This window comes from Cebidichthys violaceus, unplaced genomic scaffold, assembly GCF_023349555.1.
Source record: "Cebidichthys violaceus isolate CVI_PGR_0920_01 unplaced genomic scaffold, fCebVio1.0.p SCAF_31, whole genome shotgun sequence".
Classification (NCBI taxonomy): Eukaryota; Metazoa; Chordata; class Actinopteri; order Perciformes; family Stichaeidae; genus Cebidichthys; species Cebidichthys violaceus.
Genome location: NW_027176495.1, coordinates 2444414 through 2466958, shown reverse-complemented (window position 1 = coordinate 2466958; position 22545 = coordinate 2444414). Strand labels below are relative to the sequence as shown.

Sequence of the window (22545 nt, the reverse complement as noted above, 5' to 3'; positions counted from 1 at the left end):
AGTATAGCATGTCGAAAAATGGAAAAAAGTCATAGTATAGCATGTTGAAAAAAGGAAAAAACTGTCATAGTATAGCCTGTTGAAAAAAGGAAAAAACAGTCATAGTATAGCATATCGAAAAAAGGAAAAAACAGTCATAGTATAGTATAGCCTGTTGAAAAAAGGAAAAAACAGTCATAGTATAGCATGTCGAAAAATAGAAAAAACAGTCATAGTATAGCCTGTTGAAAAAAGGAAAAAACAGTCATAGTATAGCCTGTTAAAAAAAGGAAAAAACAGTCATAGTATAGCATGTTGAAAAGTGAAAAAACAGTCATAGTATAGCATGTTGAAAAGTGAAAAAACAGTCCTAGTATAGCATGTCGAAAAGTGAAAAAACAGACATAGTATAGCATGTTGAAAAAAGGAAAAAACAGAAAAAACAGTCATAGTATAGCATGTCGAAAAATGGAAAAAAGTCATAGTATAGCATGTTGAAAAAAGGAAAAAACTGTCATAGTATAGCCTGTTGAAAAAAGGAAAAAACAGTCATAGTATAGCATATCGAAAAAAGGAAAAAACAGTCATAGTATAGCGTGTCGAAAAAAGGAAAAAACAGTCATAGTATAGCATGTTGAAAAAAGGAAAAAACAGTCATAGTATAGCATGTCGAAAAGTGAAAAAACAGTCATAGTATAGCATGTCGAAAAGTGAAAAAACAGTCATAGTATAGCATGTCAAAAAAAGGAAAAAAGTCATAGTATAGCATGTCGAAAAATAGAAAAAACAGAAAAAACAGTCATAGTATAGCATGTCGAAAAAAGGAAAAAACAGTCATAGTATAGCATGTTGAAAAGTGAAAAAAAGTCATAGTATAGTATGTTGAAAAAAGGAAAAAACAGTCATACTATAGCATGTTAAAAAAAGGAAAAAACAGTCATAGTAAAGCCTGTCGAAAAGTGAAAAAACAGTCATAGTATAGCATGTCGAAAAATAGAAAAAACAGAAAAAACAGTCATAGTATAGCGTGTCGAAAAAAGGAAAAAACAGTCATAGTATAGCATGTCGAAAAGTGAAAAAACAGTCATAGTATAGCATGTTGAAAAGTGAAAAAAGTCATAGTATAGCGTGTCGAAAAAAGGAAAAAACAGTCATAGTATAGCATGTCGAAAAGTGAAAAAACAGTCATAGTATAGCGTGTCGAAAAAAGGAAAAAACAGTCATAGTATAGCGTGTCGAAAAAAGGAAAAAACAGTCATAGTATAGCATGTCGAAAAGTGAAAAAACAGTCATAGTATAGCATGTCGAAAAATAGAAAAAACTGAAAAAACAGTCACAGTATAGCATGTTGAAAAAAGGAAAAAACAGTCATAGTATAGCATGTTGAAAAAACAGAAAAAACAGTCATAGTATAGCATGTTGAAAAAACAGAAAAAACAGTCATAGTATAGCATGTTGAAAAGTGAAAAAACAGTCATAGTATAGCATGTTGAAAAGTGAAAAAACAGTCATAGTATAGCGTGTCGAAAAAAGGAAAAAACAGTCATAGTATAGCATGTTGAAAAAAGGAAAAAACAGTCATAGTATAGCATGTTGAAAAAAGGAAAAAACAGTCATAGTATAGCATGTTGAAAAAAGGAAAAAACAGTCATAGTATAGCATGTTGAAAAGTGAAAAAACTGAAAAAACAGTCATAGTATAGCATGTTGAAAAGTGAAAAAACAGTCATAGTATAGCGTGTCGAAAAAAGGAAAAAACAGTCATAGTATAACATGTTGAAAAAAGGAAAAAACAGTCATAGTATAGCATGTCGAAAAATGGAAAAAACAGTCATAGTATAGCATGTTGAAAAAACAGAAAAAACAGTCATAGTATAGCATGTTGAAAAATGAAAAAACAGTCATAGTATAGCATGTCGAAAAATGGAAAAAACAGTCATAGTATAGCATGTTGAAAAAAGGAAAAAACAGTCATAGTATAACATGTTGAAAAAAGGAAAAAACAGTCATAGTATAGCATGTTGAAAAAACAGAAAAAACAGTCATAGTATAGCATGTTGAAAAATGAAAAAACAGTCATAGTATAGCATGTCGAAAAATGGAAAAAACAGTCATAGTATAGCATGTCGAAAAGTGAAAAAACAGTCATAGTATAGCGTGTCGAAAAAAGGAAAAAACAGTCATAGTATAGCATGTTGAAAAGTGAAAAAACAGTCATAGTATAGCATGTCGAAAAATGGAAAAAACAGTCATAGTATAGCATGTCGAAAAGTGAAAAAACAGTCATAGTATAGCATGTCGAAAAGTGAAAAAACAGTCATAGTATAGCATGTCGAAAAGTGAAAAAACAGTCATAGTATAGCGTGTCGAAAAAAGGAAAAAACAGTCATAGTATAGCATGTTGAAAAGTGAAAAAACAGTCATAGTATAGCCTGTTGAAAAGTGAAAAAACAGTCATAGTATAGCGTGTTGAAAAGTGAAAAAACAGTCATAGTATAGCGTGTCGAAAAGTGAAAAAACAGTCATAGTATAGCATGTTGAAAAGTGAAAAAACAGTCATAGTATAGCATGTTGAAAAGTGAAAAAACAGTCATAGTATAGCATGTTGAAAAGTGAAAAAACAGTCATAGTATAGCATGTTGAAAAAACAGTCATAGTATAGCATGTCGAAAAGTGAAAAAACAGTCATAGTATAGCATGTCGAAAAAAGGAAAAAACAGTTATAGTATAGCATGTCGAAAAGTGAAAAAACAGTCATAGTATAGCATGTTGAAAAAACAGTCATAGTATAGCATGTTGAAAAAACAGTCATAGTATAGCATGTCGAAAAAAGGAAAAAACAGTTATAGTATAGCATGTCGAAAAGTGAAAAAACAGTCATAGTATAGCATGTCGAAAAGTGAAAAAACAGTCATAGTATAGCGTGTCGAAAAGTGAAAAAACAGTCATAGTATAGCGTGTCGAAAAGTGAAAAAACAGTCATAGTATAGCGTGTCGAAAAAAGGAAAAAACAGTCATAGTATAACATGTCGAAAAAAGGAAAAAACAGTCATAGTATAGCGTGTCGAAAAAAGGAAAAAACAGTCATAGTATAGCGTGTCGAAAAAAGGAAAAAACAGTCATAGTATAGCATGTCGAAAAGTGAAAAAACAGTCATAGTATAGCGTGTCGAAAAAAGGAAAAAACAGTCATAGTATAGCATGTCGAAAAGTGAAAAAACAGTCATAGTATAGCGTGTCGAAAAAGGAAAAAACAGTCATAGTATAGCGTGTCGAAAAAAGGAAAAAACAGTCATAGTATAGCATGTCGAAAAGTGAAAAAACAGTCATAGTATAGCATGTCGAAAAATAGAAAAAACTGAAAAAACAGTCACAGTATAGCATGTTGAAAAAAGGAAAAAACAGTCATAGTATAGCATGTTGAAAAAACAGAAAAAACAGTCATAGTATAGCATGTTGAAAAGTGAAAAAACAGTCATAGTATAGCATGTTGAAAAGTGAAAAAACAGTCATAGTATAGCGTGTCGAAAAAAGGAAAAAACAGTCATAGTATAGCATGTTGAAAAAAGGAAAAAACAGTCATAGTATAGCATGTTGAAAAAAGGAAAAAACAGTCATAGTATAGCATGTTGAAAAGTGAAAAAACTGAAAAAACAGTCATAGTATAGCATGTTGAAAAGTGAAAAAACAGTCATAGTATAGCGTGTCGAAAAAAGGAAAAAACAGTCATAGTATAACATGTTGAAAAAAGGAAAAAACAGTCATAGTATAGCATGTCGAAAAATGGAAAAAACAGTCATAGTATAGCATGTTGAAAAAACAGAAAAAACAGTCATAGTATAGCATGTTGAAAAAACAGAAAAAACAGTCATAGTATAGCATGTTGAAAAATGAAAAAACAGTCATAGTATAGCATGTCGAAAAATGGAAAAAACAGTCATAGTATAGCATGTCGAAAAGTGAAAAAACAGTCATAGTATAGCGTGTCGAAAAAAGGAAAAAACAGTCATAGTATAGCATGTTGAAAAGTGAAAAAACAGTCATAGTATAGCATGTCGAAAAATGGAAAAAACAGTCATAGTATAGCATGTCGAAAAGTGAAAAAACAGTCATAGTATAGCATGTCGAAAAGTGAAAAAACAGTCATAGTATAGCGTGTCGAAAAAAGGAAAAAACAGTCATAGTATAGCATGTTGAAAAGTGAAAAAACAGTCATAGTATAGCATGTCGAAAAAAGGAAAAAACAGTCATAGTATAGCGTGTTGAAAAAACAGAAAAAATAGTCATAGTATAGCATGTCGAAAAGTGAAAAAACAGTCATAGTATAGCATGTTGAAAAATGGAAAAAACAGTCATAGTATAGCGTGTCGAAAAAAGGAAAAAACAGTCATAGTATAGCATGTCGAAAAAAGGAAAAAACAGTCATAGTATAGCATGTCGAAAAAAGGAAAAAACAGTCATAGTATAGCCTGTTGAAAAGTGAAAAAACAGTCATAGTATAGCCTGTTGAAAAGTGAAAAAACAGTCATAGTATAGCGTGTTGAAAAGTGAAAAAACAGTCATAGTATAGCGTGTCGAAAAGTGAAAAAACAGTCATAGTATAGCATGTTGAAAAGTGAAAAAACAGTCATAGTATAGCATGTTGAAAAGTGAAAAAACAGTCATAGTATAGCATGTTGAAAAGTGAAAAAACAGTCATAGTATAGCATGTTGAAAAAACAGTCATAGTATAGCATGTCGAAAAGTGAAAAAACAGTCATAGTATAGCATGTCGAAAAAAGGAAAAAACAGTTATAGTATAGCATGTCGAAAAGTGAAAAAACAGTCATAGTATAGCATGTTGAAAAAACAGTCATAGTATAGCATGTTGAAAAAACAGTCATAGTATAGCATGTTGAAAAAACAGTCATAGTATAGCATGTTGAAAAAACAGTCATAGTATAGCATGTCGAAAAGTGAAAAAACAGTCATAGTATAGCGTGTCGAAAAGTGAAAAAACAGTCATAGTATAGCGTGTCGAAAAGTGAAAAAACAGTCATAGTATAGCGTGTCGAAAAAAGGAAAAAACAGTCATAGTATAGCATGTTGAAAAGTGAAAAAACAGTCATAGTATAGCATGTCGAAAAAAGGAAAAAACAGTCATAGTATAGCGTGTTGAAAAAACAGAAAAAATAGTCATAGTATAGCATGTCGAAAAGTGAAAAAACAGTCATAGTATAGCATGTTGAAAAATGGAAAAAACAGTCATAGTATAGCGTGTCGAAAAAAGGAAAAAACAGTCATAGTATAGCATGTCGAAAAAAGGAAAAAACAGTCATAGTATAGCATGTCGAAAAAAGGAAAAAACAGTCATAGTATAGCCTGTTGAAAAGTGAAAAAACAGTCATAGTATAGCCTGTTGAAAAGTGAAAAAACAGTCATAGTATAGCGTGTTGAAAAGTGAAAAAACAGTCATAGTATAGCGTGTCGAAAAGTGAAAAAACAGTCATAGTATAGCATGTTGAAAAGTGAAAAAACAGTCATAGTATAGCATGTTGAAAAGTGAAAAAACAGTCATAGTATAGCATGTTGAAAAGTGAAAAAACAGTCATAGTATAGCATGTTGAAAAAACAGTCATAGTATAGCATGTCGAAAAGTGAAAAAACAGTCATAGTATAGCATGTCGAAAAAAGGAAAAAACAGTTATAGTATAGCATGTCGAAAAGTGAAAAAACAGTCATAGTATAGCATGTTGAAAAAACAGTCATAGTATAGCATGTTGAAAAAACAGTCATAGTATAGCATGTTGAAAAAACAGTCATAGTATAGCATGTTGAAAAAACAGTCATAGTATAGCATGTCGAAAAGTGAAAAAACAGTCATAGTATAGCGTGTCGAAAAGTGAAAAAACAGTCATAGTATAGCGTGTCGAAAAGTGAAAAAACAGTCATAGTATAGCGTGTCGAAAAAAGGAAAAAACAGTCATAGTATAACATGTCGAAAAAAGGAAAAAACAGTCATAGTATAGCATGTCGAAAAAAGGAAAAAACAGTCATAGTATAGCATGTCGAAAAGTCATAAAAAGGTCCGTTTAGCACATAAACAAATTTGTATTATGTCATAAAAAGTAATATATATATATATATATATATATATATATATATTGTAATTATTTCTTTCAAGTTTTTGTTTAAAGTAATAATTTGACATTTGGGGAAATACCTTTATTTCCTCCTTACTGAGTTAGATTTAAAGATTGATACCAGCTAAATGTTAGCCTACAGCTAGCCACCAGTTCGTTTAGCATAGAGACTGAAAACACCTGCTCTAAAGGTAAATAAATTCACGCTAGGAGCTAGGCTAGCTGTTACCACCTGTTTCCAGTCTTTATGCTAAGCTAACATAACCAGCTGTTGGCTGTAGTTACGTACTGAACAAACCATCTTATCTAACTTTCTGCAAGAGAGTGAATGATCGTATTCTCAAATGAACCATTTCTTGACAGCCCTCTTTCATTTTGGCTCAACTGAAAAGTGTTGATATTTGGGGGGATTTTAGTCTCACAGTAGCAGTTGATTTGAACAGGTTGCCAGTTGCTAATGCTATTGTGGGATCATCTGTTGTGTCCTACTTAATAACAGGTCCCCTCTGCCGTTTCCAGCACTGTTGCCACCAACACCACCGGGCGGATTACCAGGGTCCCTGAGGTCCAGGCAGACCTAATTTAATTTACTTAGTGTGGCTGATAATTCCACAATCTACATCTTTCAAAGCACCAAGGGCATACAGGTTTACAAACTGTTAACTCCGTCATTTACCTTCTGCTCCTGACCCTTTATTTCACTTTTCTTCCCCCATTCTGTTCTTAGCGCTGCTCTAGTGCTTTTAACAAACGTTGTGATTTACAGTTGTGTATTTGCTCAAATTACTCTCAATCCGTATTCCTGATGTAAACATTCTTCTGACCTGTTTTTCAAAATGTACATCTGTAGGAGAAACCAACGGGGTTAGGTTAGAGTAGGGAAGTTAGGGGAAAAGAAACCTATAAACTGACAAACACATCGTCTGTTTTGGTCTTTTAATGGGATTTATGGACAGTAAACATTTGTCTTTGGATAAAATAGCAGCTTTACAATTTGCCTTGTTTTGCTCTGTGTTCATAGAGACAGGTGGCATCTGCATCACCCCAAGGCCATCAGAACCAGACGCAGAGATTGTCCCAGGAATGGCTATGAGACCTTTCTTTGGCATTAAGCCCGTGCTCATGGACACTGAGGTGTGTGTGTGTGTGTGTGTGTGTGTGTGTGTGTGTGTGTGTGTGTGTGTGTGTGTGTGTGTGTGTGTGTGTGTGTGTGTGTGTGTGTGTGTGTGTGTGTGTGTGTGTGTGTGTGTGTGTGTGTGGTCCCTGACAATGTTGGATGGCTGGGAGGGAGGGTCAGATTAGGATTATAAAATATTCACCAGCTGTGTCACTTTTGATACCCACCCATCAGTCCCAGTCTGTTCGTGCCAAACTCACTATTCAAAATCTGTCGTCCTACTTTGTGGCTATTGCAGATTTTGAAAAGCACAGATTGCACAGACAGTTGGAGTGGTGTGGCTCATCTCTCTCCCTCTTAATTACCTCTCACTGATCATTCAATGCTTAAACACACTTGTTAGATATGTTCTGCATTCATGACATTGATTTGTTACTTTTAAATTAGAATTAGTTTGTTGTCTTTGTTTCTTGCGTTAACATTATCACTGTTTTTAATATTTCTTTTCCAGGGAAAAGTGCTGACTTCCAACCACACTTCTGGATCTCTGTGCATAGCTCAGCCCTGGCCCGGAATGGCCAGAACCATTCACAACAACCACCAGAGATTCATCGAGACCTACTGTCAGCCTCATCCTGGTACAGGCCGACGTGTTCAAGACAAACGACCGTCTCCACGGTCACGGCGTTTCCTAGGACACAAACTCACGTCTTCACGTCTCTCAACAGGTTACTTCTTTACTGGCGACGGCGCCTATCGCTCTAAGGAGGGGTACTACCAGATCACAGGCCGCCTCGACGACGTCATCAACGTGAGCGGTCACAGGATCGGGACGGCAGAGATCGAGGATGTTGTGGTGAGGTCAACAACGAACATATTATCTATCAAGATATTTACTTCTTGACCAACATCAGCGTACCTAAGAAGTAGAACTGAAGATAAAGAAAGTGAACATAATTACATTCAGAAGTAATGAACAGTTTGACATCTTTGAGCAGGGTTAACTCAGTTTGATTCAAAGTTCTCCATAAAGACATTTATGTTGTTAAGCAGTTCAAACTTCTTGCTCTAAAGTGTACCGATGCTTCACTGGTTTCTGAAACAGAACCAGTGCTCTGCAGTGGCCGAGTCTGCCGTCATAGGATACTCCCACAACATCAAAGGACAAGGTGAGCGAGAGATCTGTCAGTCAAAACGCATGTTGAACGCAGGAATGTCTATTATAGTGAAGCCTTCTCTTTGTTGTCAGGGGTTTATGCCTTTGCGGTGCTAAAACAGGACGTGGAGGTCCAGGGGGCGGAGCTGCGTCAGCAGCTAAACAACATGGTGTCGAAAAAGATCGCCAAGTACGCCTGTCCAGACTTCATCCAGGTAACTCTGTCTCACCGTCTTCACGTTCACATTTAATACCAACTTGTACTTAATTTGCGTCGTTCTCGCAGTTCGTCCAGCGGCTGCCAAAGACACGCTCAGGTAAGATAATGCGCCGAGTGCTGCGGAAAGTGGTGGAGCGGGACGTGGACGGGGTGGGGGACCTCAGCACGCTGGACGACCCTGCAGCCGTCCAAGAGATCATCCAGGGTCACCGCGAGCTCTGTAGGAAACAACTGTGATGCAGACATGTGCAATTGTATCAAAAACTATTTTTAAAGTCCAAATATCCCTTTGTTTTTATTGTACATATTACATTTTAATGAAATCAGGTAAACGACTCTTTAAAACTGTGTCGTCCACAGATGTACTCTCCAGTAGTGATTGTAAACATAATACAATAAACACATGTAAAGGTGCGGACGGTAAGATTCAAAAGTGTCCTTTTCTTTCCTGATGTGTTATTAGTGAATCTACTCTGATAACTACAGAGCCAGTCTTCGGGTCCAGAACATTTGGGTCGAGCTCGGCCTCAATGCTGCATGAACACTCAGTGGATGAGGACGGGTCTCCGGCTCCACTGCGGAGAACCGGGTTTTTAAAGTACCTTGTTGACGAGCACTTGAGTGTTACTAACTGAGGAATTCAGGAGTGTTTTATGTCCTTGTCTCCTTCACTGACGCTTCCTGCGCCTCCAGGACTTCAAAGAGACGACCCCGCGGTCACGGTGCTTCTTCTTCTTGGCTCCTGCTGCCTCCTTTTAACGTGGTGAGCTCCCACAGGCCTCCTCCACACAGTTTCAACTGAACATCGTGGTACTGCGACAAAAAGAAAGGCGTTAACGTCCTGTGTAGATTTTAAAACGATTTGCAAGACAAGGCAGGTTAAAAAAAAAACTAAGAATATTGAAACCAAATAATCCCGGACTGTCAAAAAAGCACAACGTTATACGTAATTTACCTTCGCATTGCGAAGATAAAGCTATAATTTAAATTGTGTTTTGGGTCTTCAGTACCTTCTCCAGGCTGCTGCGGTGTCCCAGACTGACCAGAGTCATGCCGAGCTGCTTACAGGTCCGGTACAGCTGTGCCTCCGCCTCCTCCGTCAGAGCGCTGGTGGCCTCGTCCAACACTGCAAACATTTATTTGAAATAAAAAGTTGTTGAAGAAAACTCAAGTGTGGTTCACCTCTAAACAGGACAGTATGAACATGTGCAAATGATAAATATGAAATGAAACTGCTGTCAGATTCCCAGTGTGTCACACCCTCAGAAGCCTTCATGAATACATTACAGGAATCCAGAACAACACACCTGCATATTTGGGCTGCAGGTAGAAGAGACGAGCAAAGCAGAGACGCTGCATTTCACCTGGAGACAGAACATCATACCTGCAGAGAGATTCTGCATCATTTTGTGGCACATTTGAAGAATTAATAAACACATTTAATGTTTTTCCTCTTACCAGTTCCAGTCCACCTTTTCATCCAGGCCGCCGGTCCGCTCCAGGAGACCGGACTGGAGCGCAGACAGAGGTTTGATTCAGGATCAGTGTTTGTTCAGATTCAAAATAGTGGTGAAATATTCAAGATAATTAACGATCTGAAGATTTAAGTTGAGAGGAATATAGTGTGGGATGAAGTGACTCACCACTCCAGCTAGTTCCAGGAATTGTACAATTCTGTCATCGTCCACTGACCCTGAAAAAAGAAGGAAACTCACATTACAAATATCAATAATATCAATAACTCAGACGACCGGTTACATCAGTTACTCCTGGAGGAAGCATCGACACCCAGTGATGAGTGAAAACCAAAGCCCAGGTTTAGATTAATGTAAACAGTTTAATATAAGTTCAATCAGAGTGAAATGTGATACCTGATGCAGGGTAAATGTCCTTCAATGGGTAGATCACCTTTAGGAAGAGAGATCCATTCAAGTTAGTTGATTTCAGCACTTTGGTTAAACGATCTATACATTAATTACAAACATCACGGCTACCTGTTCACGCAGTGTGCCGTCAGTCAGGTAAGGTTTCTGCGGCAGGAAGAGGGTTCCTCTGGGCCCGAAGCATGTGGTCATGTGGACAAAACCTGAGGAGACGGGCGACAGTTATCATGAGGCATTATTGTCACTGTAAACATTTTAATAACAACGGGCTGGAGTCTTATTCTATTTCACTTCCATCATTATTAGTGTTATAAGCTACACTGCTCAGGACACTACACCTCGTCTTTAAGCTCTCTGCTCACAACCAAAGCTTCTCTCTCACCGCTTTGTGCCTCCCAGAGTCGGTTGAGGACCCTCAGGAGGGACGTCTTGCCGGTGCCCGTGTTCCCCACCACCAGCAGATGTGTCCCCTCGCTGATTTTCATACTCAGATCCTCCACCAGCAGCTTGTCTGAGTAAGGAGACTTGTATGAAAGATGGTCCAGGATGAAGGCCGTGTCGGCAGGGCCCGCATGGACGTTGAAGTCACTGTATGGAGGAATCAAATGAAAAACAACAAGGATGGAGGCTGAAAAGCTTTGTTACAAGCACTTGATATTCATTTGAAGCCAACTATACTTTTTGTGCAGCAGAGATGGAAGTGAAAGTTCTCACACAAACCTGTCAAAGTCGTAGTTTTCCCCTGATGCCGGGTCATAGTCACACTGCTTCCGTAGAATGTCATCCATCACCTCCCTCAGCTCCCCAATCCTGACCACACACACACACACACACACACACACTTCAGTGATAGGAAGGTGGATGGCATGCATGCTGCTGTCATCATCTGTCCTCCAGGAGGTGACTTTCAGTATGCCGTGTGATACCTGTGGGTGTATCCAGCCACGTCTGACAGAGTGGTTGACAGGTCTATTAGCTGCGTGAAGCCATTTATCAAGTAGATGCACACAAAGGCGTTCTGAATATGAACAAGGAACGGGAGAACCAGAGCAGAGAGTCAATAAGAGACAGGATCATTGAACACAGAGCAAAAGAAAGCGACGACGACGACGAGGCTCACTGGACAGTGGAAGCATGGAAAGAGACGAGAGGAACTCAACACCAGCTGCTGATAATACTTACATTTGTTCAAACACTGTTCTGAAGCTACAATATTACTTCTTTATACATTTAGAAGAGTGATCTCCAACAAGAGGGCTTTAAGCTCAGCGTGAACCAGAAGAGAAAGCTTTTGCTGCCACCTATTGGTTACATCTGCAACACATTCACACGTTAAAACCTCTGCTATCCCTGAATAAACCCTGTGAAGACAAGGTAACAGGAGGACAGACACACACATTCATATTTTATGAGTTATTATTTGACGTATTTTCTTAGCTCTTCTTTCACTCGTGTCTTCCTTTCATGTATACGATGTGTTGCTGAGGACAAATGAAGACTGATTGATGCCGTTGATTGGCACCGGGACAGGGAGCAACAGTCCCACTTCTACTGACTGCATGAAATAAAAAGCGTGGTTGTTTTTACCTCTCTGGCTCCATTATTCAGGGCTCTTATTTTGTAGGTGAAGACAGGGGGACAGGACGCTTACCTTACTGATGAGTGCACTGAGCTCTCCAGGAGTGAGGCCGTCATAGATCCCGGTGAAGATTGGAATGGCGATTATGATGTAGCTGAGGTAACCTCCAAGGTAGTCGAAGGTGTTCACCCCGACTGAGAGAGAGGAGAGAGGTTAACGGGTGGAATCAAAGCAACCAACGGGAGACAGGAGCCTGTGAGGGGGGGGGTGTAGGGTGGTCTTACTGTAAAGCCAGAGCTCTTTGTTTATTAGACTCTTCTGAGTTTCTAACAGAGTCTGCAGTCGGCGGTCGGTCCTCATGTGCTCCACTTTGCCGGCTCTAAAAAACACACAAGGCAGCAGTTTAGTACCGCTTTCACTGCGGGATGGGCGTGGTTTGGGGCATCAGGACGATTCTGATTAATAACAGTATAGAGCAGCATGCTTTCTATGCAAGTTATGCGGTTATGATTGCAAATGCTTTGTGGAAATGTCTTCATTTCCATTTCAGCATCGTATGCAGTATGCAGGCACGATTCACGCACAACACACAGTGAAGTAAATGAGAAACGGTCGACCGTAGTGTATAAATCATGTGTTTGAGCCTCACCTGTAGAAAGCTGCAGACTCTGCATTCACACGGATCTGCATGTGTTTGAATCTGGACAAACAAAGCAACACAACTTACGATTTAACACAATTTTTATTTAACTGTTCCCCGTCAACACAGAATGCAATTCTTGTAACTCGTGACAGATTAGATTCCTCTTTCACAGCTGACACACATCCTGTGTTATTGCCTCAGAGGCAAAAGGCACTGGGTCAGAGTTGACCGACACTTCCCCTAACAAAGGACTTATTTCCTTAAAAGTAAACACTGACAGGATTTGCGTCAAATACAGAGTTGGCACAGTACCCCCGCCCCCCCCCCCCCCCCCCCCCCCCCCGCTGAAGACCAGGGGACACACTTTGAGGTCAACCCGCTCTGCTCGTCTGTCAGCACACGTTCTTCTTCACTCAGCAGGACTTACACACTAAGCTCACCTGAAGTTCCCCTCCAGTCTTTCCTGCTCAAACAGAGTCGACACGATCGGCCCCATGAGGACTTTATTGGCGATGGTCCCGACCACAAAGTAGCCAAAGATACTCACAGGACCGATCCAACCGGTGCTGCCAAGCAAAGCAACTTCATTCATCGAACACAAAGGCAATTCAGAATGCTTTCTCTAAAAAAGGTCCGAAAAGAACGGGACAAACACAATGAGAGGAAAAACACATTTAAACTTTATGAAGCTGAATAAAATAAGAAAGAAATGAAAGTCATTCTGCTGCAGTTACAGCACAGAAATAGAGCCTCACGTTTAACAAAACGCTAAATAAATGTAGATCAGACACAGAGACAGCAGGTAGACCTTCTCTCTCTTAACCCTCTTTGACAAAACGTTTATGGAACTGTGCTTCTCTCAGGTACAATCAATAAGATGATTTCCTAACAGAGCACAACGCATGTCTTCATGTGTTGGAGTGGGTGAATCATTACCTGTAGAAGCAGTGGTAGGTGTAGTACGCCAGCGTGAACGGCGACACGATCAGACGACTGGCCATGGTGCTCATCTGCTTACACAACCTGTCTGCATCCTGACTGATTCGCTGGTCTCTGCAGGTTACACACAAGGACACACAGAGGACACACAGAGGACACACAGAGGACACACAGAGGACACAGATTACAGGAGTCCTCCTGGTGACGATGTTTAATATTCTAACATTAAATAAACCACTAAAGCTTACGGATTGTCTATTTCCTCTCGGAGCACATTGAGGGTGTAATAGACTCGTCCCTGGAAGTAGGACGTGTGGAGGCTCTCAGTCAGCGTCCTCCTCCAGCTAACGTACATCTGATTGCAGATGTACTGGTCGATACTTTTCAGCTGGGAGAGAGTAAAGTTATTATTAGTGTTATAGAGTAAAGCAGCACAGAGACAACAACCTGAGACTATGATGATCTCTGAGAGGCTGACCAGAGTCACAGGGTTCCTCATATTTCAGAACTAAACACCAGTGTGGTGAAATTAACTGTGTGTCGAACATCAGTTTCCTAAGTTACGCGTTTGCAATTTCTCTGGTTCAAAATCCAAGAGTCACATGTGTGACGGCTGTAAAAGGAACACGTCAGCCGTCCTGACCTCGTGAAGTTTCCACTGTCTATTATAAGAGCAACACAAAACCAAGAGCCATGAAATCAAATAGAGGAAACAATGAACTGATTGTTTCCTTAGTTCACTTTATGGATCCAGGTACAGTCACCTGGGGTGAAGAGGTGATACACAAGTGTTCCTTTAATGGTATGAAGATGAAGTAGTGCGGTGAGGCTCCCTGACATTGATCTGCACAATAACAAAGTTAACTTCCTGGATATGGTGTGACATCTGGTTGATGAATACATTTGAGTTACTGCTCATAACAGACAGGACGCAAAAAGGAAAAAGTCAAACGAGCTCCGAGAGCGGAATGACAACTCTCAAGTAGACGTCTTGATAAAGAATAAACCTTTTATCAATAATCTATATGGAGTTATTGAGTAAGAATCGGTGTGATGACGCTTCAACCATCGTTTAAAACAGTGAGAGTAACTTTAATCATGTGCTGGTTTTAGCCAAGAGGTCGATCTTCTGTTGGTACTTCTTTGATCAGTAGCTCTCCTTCAACTTACTGTGGAGTTGAGCAGGATGAGCACCATCGCTGTGCCCACCAGACTCCGGAAGCCCGAGAAGTCTTTGTCTGCCAGCACGCTGTAGAAGTGACTGGGGAGGACGCCCACCTGGTAGATGATTAGCTGCTCTGGTAACAGAGAGACACAGAAGTGTTAGAGCGTTGCTGGGACCACAAGGACTTGTAAAACAATAGAGGGAAACGAGGCAACCTTTGAGCTGCACAGAGGATGAAGTGAGATTAGATCTGGAATGCCACACATGGGGTTACATGTGAAAAAGGCATTGAATGCGTCTCATGATGAGGATTCATTCGGTTCACTCGTTCCTGGTGTTTATTAACCGTGTTTACCTGTCAGAGTGACCGCAAGCAGCGTCCCAAACATCAGCGCACTCTGGCTGGTCCATGACGGGAACAGAACCTTCTGGATGCTGCAGAACCTCTGCACAAACGTCCAGTCTAGTTTAGGTCTACGTAGAGCCACACACACACACACACACACACACACACACACACACACACACACACACACACACACACACACACACACACACACACACACACGTTAGAAAACGGCAACATGTGAATGTCATTAACTTAAAAACATGCTGTGGTCACGTGATGCACTGAGAGACAGTTCACGCGTTTACATCCTTCACAATTATCCTGATAATAACTTTTAAACTGTCCTGTCAACTAGTCACGTGTGTGGAGTCAGTAGTTAGTTCATCAACACAACATGCGTAGCTTCGGTCTCACCTGTTTGTCCCTCTGACGTTCGACTTCTCTAAACGAGGCATCTGCACTGAGGCAGGGCAGCGTTAGCTAGTGACGAACAAACAGCGCAAAACAGCCCACATCACCGTCTGTACTACGCGTCACGGCTCGCTAACTAGCTCGCTAACTAGCTCACTAACTAGCTCACTAACTAGCTCACTACCTAGCTCCGTTGTTGTCTTCACTTTAGCATCGTCTATCTGACCATTGCCTCGCTACGTCACTGTTCAGTGAAGTTCGGTTTGATTGTTTGGTAGGTGAAAGTAAAAGTCCGGATTTCCGGTGTAATGTACTCTGGGTTTTTCAGAATAAAAGGTTAAAAAAAAACAAAAAACAGTTTTTACAAGCTTATTTCAAAACCATTAGTGACGTACAGTGGATACATGCCTGACATGTTACAGACTTGTTGAATTCTATTCAACGTGGCTTTATGAATGACTTTTGCCGGATATGAAGGAATCATAGCATACAATAAAAGCATGTTTAGTCTGTTTCTAAGGTAATAGGAGTCACATCTGGCCAACCACTGTTAAAGAAGTATTAGTGTGTGTGGGTACCTGGGTGTGGTCCAGTTCAGAGAGCTTGGAGAAACTTGAAAGGCTTGAAAAATGTCTAAATAGAAAATGTTTTCATTTTGGAAAAACGTGACAATCATTTATACTTGGTTACATTTTTGTACTCACTTAAAATACTGATGTCAACAGCTTATATACATCATTAGCTGCTAAACACAATGGTAGAAGGTTGCATGGGTGAAGTCAGGTCATGTGCTGACCTCTGTGAAGGTCACTGTATGGAGCACAGAGACCCCTGACTGGGCTGGATGTATGCTGGCTTAGATAAACACCAAAAACCTAATCTATGTTGGTCAAAGGTTAAGCATGAACCCAACGAGCTACTTTGGTGCAGGGAGTAAAAGACATGACGCAACACTGCCTCCCTCACTACTGACAACAGTAAAATGCAGTTCTTCTGGATTTGTGCAGCACCTCACACACACACACACACACACACACACACACACACACACACACACACACACACACACACACACACACACACAACTGTAAACTGTAAACCAATCACTCATTCACTTCTGAAATCATGAACATAAATATGCATTCAAAATGTTTGGTTTTTTTTGGAAGATTTTATTCTCCTTGTTTACATTTTTTTCCTTGCATAACAGAGAACAGATGTGGGGATGGCTACATATTGATGAGTACTTAGTATAAACGCTCAGGAAATACAATTCTGACAAATATTATTTAGCAAATCATTATTTGGACATTACAACAACAAACAACAATTAAAACATTCAGAAAAGTGCTCAGGTCAATGTTTTTACAGGCCGTAGTTTAAAGAAGGCCGGCTGAAGATTTAGATTTAGTTCCACAGCAATAATTCAGCTCACGCTGGGTAAGATGGCAAAATACTTTATCAAAAATATGATGTATTAATTTTGAGCTTTCAAATGATTATTTAGAGCACTTAACTTACACTTGACCGAAAATTACAAATGTTTTTTGAAACGAGCACAAAACAAAATGTACAAAAAAAGGAGGTAATGATATAGATAATGCTGATTATGATAATGCAGAAACAATCTTTATGATGCAACACACCTGTTTCTCCAGTCCTTCAAAATGACTTGTGAGATTGTGTAACCCTGACACCCGTGAACCTGCTGCAGGCGGACTTTATTCAAGCAGTGAAGTGACTTAACATGCTACGGATTCATGGTTTTATTCTCCAATAACTTCTTATTTGATTCAAATCAAGGATGAAAATGAACAACTTATTCCTCATTATTAAATGCAATCATCGTGACAGTACATTTGATAGATTTTATATTTGCAAAGTTTCAGTTGACACTTAAATGTGTCGACCACATGTGGATCTTAAAGAATAAAGGCTGGTGACGCTCTATCTATCTATAGATCTATAGATATATAGATATTCAACAAATGAAAAAGGCTCAAACCAACAACGCTTTGGCGCAATATGTTCCTACTTTCATTAATCTGTGGCTCTGGTCGCTGAAGCACACTGGTCCATAATAAAGGACTGAATTATACCTTCAAACAGCTGGAGGATGGAAAGACAAACAGAAGTAACTACATCTGTTGAGGACTATTTTCAGCCTTGTATTGATACACATGTGGTGCATTCAGTGAGAGAATGGTGTGTGTGTGTGTGTGTGTGGGATCAACTCCGTATAAACTACAGGCTCCACGCTCATCATGAAGGAACATGTCAGTGGAGCTCAACATCACAGAGGAACATTGACAATACAAAAACAGAATATAACCATATTCATTCTATAAATCACTTTCTGAGCCTTATCATGTGTCGAAACAAGCAGCATGTTTCCAAGTGCTCTTTGCCTTCACCATGAGGTGAACATGTCAGCAGTAAATGACAGTTTACACACACACACACACACACACGCGCACACGCACACACACACCACTCAGGCAAGGCTTAAGATCCTAAAGATGAGCGGCACCACACAGACACAACTAAAACCAACAACACTGTAGACGATGTAACGGTACGGCAGCTCTACTTTCATGTGCTGCCTCGCTTGCCTGACGTCGTCTGAAGGAAGCCCGAACAGGCGACACAAGAAGGGAATCGTCACCGCTTTCATAACCGTCCTGGTGACGAGGATGACCGCGACTCCGATGACGAAGCGCAGCACAGCGAGAAGCACCAAACCGGTGCCGATCGGCGGTAAAGTTAGAGGAAGCGAGGACGGCGGCGGATCCAGCAGCAGCCCCAGCTGATAGTTCAAGTGGGTGCCGATGGCCGCTCCCACCGCGGTGCCCAGACCCTGAGCCGTGTCGCCCCGAGAGGTGCTCCAGGAGTCCAGAGAGAAAGCCACGAGTCCGAGGCCGACGTGGGACACGATAATCACAAGAGGAGCAAAGTGGTCCGTCATGTAGAAGCTGTCGATCTCGCCCAAAATTGGCTGGAAGAAGGCCAGAATAAGAAGGCTGTAGAGGAAGCCAGTTATTACCTCCTGCAACACAGAGACACAAAGTATCGTTAGGCATCGTAAAGCATGCATATCTGCCATGAAAGCAATAATATTTCACTCATACATGCTCACACACACACACACACACACACACACACACACACACACACACACACACACACACACACACACACACCGTCTTATAAAGCCCTTTTATGATTCATTGTGTTTCGATTGCAGAAGTTACTCTGAAAATGTATTATCAGTTGTTGTTGTACTGTAGAACATAAACAACATCTACTAACATGGCAACCAAATCTAATCTGGCCTTGATGTGTTTATGGCTCTGCTTGATATTTCCTCCGATCATTAAGTTCCTGAGTACGCTATAAACATAAAAACAAGTTGCTGCCGTGCATATTAATGTTATGCATTCATGTTAAAATCATCTGTCTACCTATAGGAAGATGAAATATGCAGAGGTAGACCTTCCTGAGTTAACCGTCTGAGCTGGACTCCAGGTGTCAGTGGAGGCTAAATGTTCAGGCGGAGCAGCATCACTTCTTAGGGATTATTTATTTCACATCATGTATTTAATATACTCACCAGAATAGAATGCATCCCCATGTAGACTCTGCTGACACACACCAGCACACTCCAGCTGAGAGCCACACAGAAGCCAAAGAGGAAGGGATACTAGGAGCAGAAGAATAGATCACATCACAGTGTTCTGATGCAGAGACAGAGACCAGCAACGTTTACACCCAACCTGAATTCACTGTCAGCAGAACTACCAGCTTTCAAAAGCCACAGTGCATTGTGGGTTTATTTAATGCTACCGTCAGCATGCTAACATCATCACAAGGACACAGTTAACATGCTGACGGGATGTGTACTACGTGTACTATGTGTACTACATGTACTATCTGAGCACGCTGACATTTGTTAGGTAGAACTAAACAACCTGCAGCTGATGTTAGTAGTTCAGCAAGTATTTGGTCAAAAACAAAGTCCACGTCCATCGTGACATTTTACAAAAACCACAAACATCAGTTCCATAGTGCTGCTGGAGGTAAGAGACGGCGGCTCGGCTCACACTTTGAATCCGCCTCCTGCCTTTATGGTCCTGCATCTTATCTTTGGTAAGCTGTTCCTCTGAGATGTCAGTTCCTCAACATTCCACTTCAGTGAACTGGATGACACCCAGAGTTCCCAGTTCAAAGACCTTTAGTGCGCAACGACAAACAGAGCATTGAGGCTCTATGCTTACTTATGTTTAAGGGACAATTGAGCTATAATGCATTTATGTTTAAACACACCGCGTCCACAAGATGGTTTAACTAAGAGATTACTACAGAATTGCACATGGGACCCATCAGCAGGGTAAGAATCTGATCTGATATACTCCACACTCTGTTGTGAAGTGATCCTCCAACACCGTCTCAACCAGATGAGACGCTCACAGTCACATGTGCTCATCGCCGACAGTCCTACGCTGTTCCTCTGCTGTTCACAATGTTTACTGATACTTTCACTCCAAGTCAAATCAACTAGTCCTCTCTCTCTCTCTCTCTCTCTCTCTCTCTCTCTCTCTCTCTCTCTCTCTCTCTCTCTCTCTCTCTCTCTCTCTCTCTCTCTCTCTGTGTGTGTGTGTGTGTGGAACAGTGAGTCTTTGTTTATATAAATATGAACTATTCACTGTACTCTCTGACACACCCTGTCCTGTTTTAACAGAGGAATGTTTTTTTGGCTCCAAGTTCACAAGAATGAACAATGATTCAAAGGCAGACCCACTGATATTAGGTCAAACCCTTGACCTCTGGTCTTTTCTTCATTGAAACTGTGGCTCTTAGGACCCTTGAACATCTGAGACTTTGGAGCATAGGGCCACCTCTCCTGTGGGTCATCAACACACGTTCATATCACAGCTAGAACGCTGCACTCTGATGTGAAGAAGAAGAACACTGCAGTGAGATATTCGTTCATTTAGATGCAGCAGTTTGCGACCTAGTTGTCTGTAATAACATCACATTTCCAGTTCCACGCCTCACAGCTGGAGTAACACAGCAAGGGGCCGGATTCAACCCCTGGTTCCTCTCTCTCTCTCTCTCTCTCTCTCTCTCTCTCTCTGTGAGCACAGTGTATAGACACCCCGTTGTGTTCAAGTACCCATTAGATCAGCTGGAGTACCGCCCTGGTGTGCAGTGTCTCGGGTAGTTTGTGTAATCAAACACAAATAAGCGCCGTGTAAGCATAATATCAACTGACTCTTTTCTACATACAAGACGGGACACGGTGGGTCAGAACGCAGGAGTAACCTCATCACGTCAGTTCAAGGTTTCACAGCTGGTGCTGACATCATAAAATATTCTGTGTGATATTGTTTAGGCTAATTATCTAAGTTGGTAGGATACTAGAGGAACACGGATCTGGGTGTCGTACCGCCTGAACAAATCCTTTAGCTCATATTATGTTTCAGTACTTTTTATGAAGCATCATATAGTGAAGACCAAGAACAACAGAAACCGATGCATCATTTTAACAATGGGCTGAAGAGGTCTGAAGAGTTCTCTCACCTGCCACCGTCCGTAGGTCAGCATGAAGAGACAGAAGGGCATGGCGGTCCCCGTCATGGCGTGCGTGGAGGGCATGCTGTACTCGGAGTTGTAGAAGACCTCCACCTTCACCACAGGGGGGGAGGCCGGCCGGGACCAGCGGACCATGTCCTTGGTGGACTGTCCCACGAACAGGTTCCAGGCCCAGACCACGATGAGCCTCCTGCTGACCAGGGCGTCGATGTTCCAGAAGAGGAAGGGGAAGAAGACGATGAAGAACATCTCGTTGCCCAGCTCCGTCCCGAAAGTGAACAGGTAGAACAGAAACCTGTTCTGGATCAGGAACTCTTGACCCACGTCTCCGGTCAGGGAGTTCCTCCGGAGAGGTTTGGCTCTGGCGGTGTCAGCGTCGACATCAGCGACATCGGGCCCGACGGTACCGTCAGCCTGCATCCCGTTAACCGGTGGTGCGGTCGCATCCCCGGCTGCCCCATTCCCAACACTAACGTCCGAGCTCGGTCCTCCCTGGTGGACCCTCTTCCTCAGACCCGGACGGTCTTCTCCGCCACTCTCCGGCTTGTCCGGTGTAACCGGAAATGTCCCTTTAACGCCACAAACGTACTGAAACCTCGCTACATGGCGCGGGTCTTGCAGATAATTACACATCTGTACGAACTTCTTCACAAAGTCGTTCGCCATGACTTTTGAATAACCGTTGGTTTAAAATGCACAAGCCTTAACAAACACAGTTCATGTTCCTGTAGCGAGCTTTAAGGAGAAGCGGAGCTCGGAGGTCGTTGCATTCCTCTTAACGAACTACAGCGACAGAGGTTTAGCTAGCAGCGCGGAGCAGCTACGCTTCACTACTGCCTGGAGTCCGCGTTCAAGTCACAGACCTTGATCATCGGCGTGGACGGCAGCATCCAAAGTCCGTTGAAGTGGTGACAGTTAACCATTACGTCTTAGTGTCTCAATTCAACATCAGCCACCAGCTAACTGCGTCAGGCCGTTATTCCTCCAGCGCTCACGCTCATTCTTCTTCTCCTCCTCCTCCTCTTTCTTCTTCTTCTTCGTTTGACTTAATGTCAGTCGGTCAATGGACAAAACGTTCGAGGGCTCCCCCTGCTGGAGTTGTGATAGATTACACAGATTAAAAACAATCTTGTGCAGCGGTGGATTTAGTATTCAGGTATTATATTTAAATAAACAAAAAAAATACACATTGTAAAACACCCGAATATAATAGAAAGTCCCGCATCCAAAATGAATAAAAGTGTATTATTTCATTGGATGATTATGAACATGTAAGTATTTAATGTCATTGCTGGTCAGTGTGGAGCTACTTTAACAACTCTACTGGATTCATCTATAACAATGTACTATATGGTACTATAGTTTATAGTACCATATAGTACCATATGTATC

The 22545-nt window shown here is 40.9% G+C and overlaps 3 protein-coding genes across 6 annotated transcripts in view; 1 reads left to right on the top strand and 2 right to left on the bottom strand.

The window, feature by feature from the left end:
• Positions 1–9006, top strand: part of LOC137882271 (acetyl-coenzyme A synthetase 2-like, mitochondrial) — a 30503-nt gene extending 21497 nt beyond the window's left edge. For 2 of the 3 annotated variants that reach the window (XM_068724468.1, XM_068724471.1), the window contains 5 exons: positions 7121–7233; positions 7728–8072; positions 8322–8385; positions 8466–8587; positions 8659–9006. In XM_068724468.1, the coding sequence (XP_068580569.1) occupies positions 7121–7233; positions 7728–8072; positions 8322–8385; positions 8466–8587; positions 8659–8829 (815 nt within the window). In that variant the 3' untranslated portion in view covers positions 8830–9006. The remainder of the gene's footprint in view (positions 1–7120; positions 7234–7727; positions 8073–8321; positions 8386–8465; positions 8588–8658) is intronic. The other variant, XM_068724469.1, reaches the window with a different exon arrangement.
• On the bottom strand, positions 8869–15827 carry abcd4 (ATP-binding cassette, sub-family D (ALD), member 4). 2 transcript variants are annotated; one of them, XM_068724472.1, is made up of 19 exons: positions 15565–15827; positions 15157–15275; positions 14807–14934; positions 13885–14024; positions 13634–13750; positions 13138–13263; positions 12704–12754; positions 12339–12433; positions 12127–12248; positions 11402–11493; positions 11196–11285; positions 10858–11063; positions 10587–10678; positions 10464–10500; positions 10236–10285; positions 10051–10103; positions 9900–9976; positions 9603–9718; positions 8869–9405 (listed from the first exon to the last, which is right to left on the bottom strand). In XM_068724472.1, the coding sequence occupies exons 1-19, from the start codon at positions 15603–15605 to the stop codon at positions 9310–9312; spliced, it is 1848 nt and encodes a 615-aa protein (XP_068580573.1). In that variant the 5' UTR covers positions 15606–15827; the 3' UTR covers positions 8869–9309. The 2 variants fall into 2 exon arrangements, with proteins under 2 accessions (XP_068580573.1, XP_068580574.1); XM_068724473.1 differs by lacking the exons at positions 13885–14024; positions 14807–14934; positions 15157–15275; positions 15565–15827 and having other exon boundaries at positions 13138–13319; positions 13634–13715.
• An 885-nt stretch (positions 15828–16712) lies between these two features.
• LOC137882339 (sphingosine-1-phosphate phosphatase 1-like) lies at positions 16713–22201 on the bottom strand. The gene is made up of 3 exons (XM_068724595.1): positions 21142–22201; positions 19172–19261; positions 16713–18607 (listed from the first exon to the last, which is right to left on the bottom strand). Exons 1-3 carry the CDS (start codon positions 21817–21819, stop codon positions 18056–18058), a joined length of 1320 nt encoding a protein of 439 aa, XP_068580696.1. The 5' UTR covers positions 21820–22201; the 3' UTR covers positions 16713–18055.
• Positions 22202–22545: the final 344 nt, after the last annotated feature.

Excerpts from the sequence above, each read along its gene's own strand:
- abcd4 (XM_068724472.1), bottom strand. The coding sequence starts at position 15,605 with ATGCCTCGTTTAGAGAAGTCGAACGTCAGAGGGACAAACAG. Across the intron at positions 11,064-11,195 it reads GAAAACTACGACTTTGACAG|TGACTTCAACGTCCATGCGG; the intron begins GTTTGTGTGAGA and ends TCCTCCATACAG. Across the intron at positions 9,977-10,050 it reads GAAAAGGTGGACTGGAACTG|GTATGATGTTCTGTCTCCAG; the intron begins GTAAGAGGAAAA and ends ATCTCTCTGCAG.
- LOC137882339 (XM_068724595.1), bottom strand. The coding sequence starts at position 21,819 with ATGGCGAACGACTTTGTGAAGAAGTTCGTACAGATGTGTAATTATCTG. Across the intron at positions 19,262-21,141 it reads TGACCTACGGACGGTGGCAG|TATCCCTTCCTCTTTGGCTT; the intron begins GTGAGAGAACTC and ends TTCTGCTCCTAG. Across the intron at positions 18,608-19,171 it reads TGGGGATGCATTCTATTCTG|GAGGTAATAACTGGCTTCCT; the intron begins GTGAGTATATTA and ends TCTGTGTTGCAG.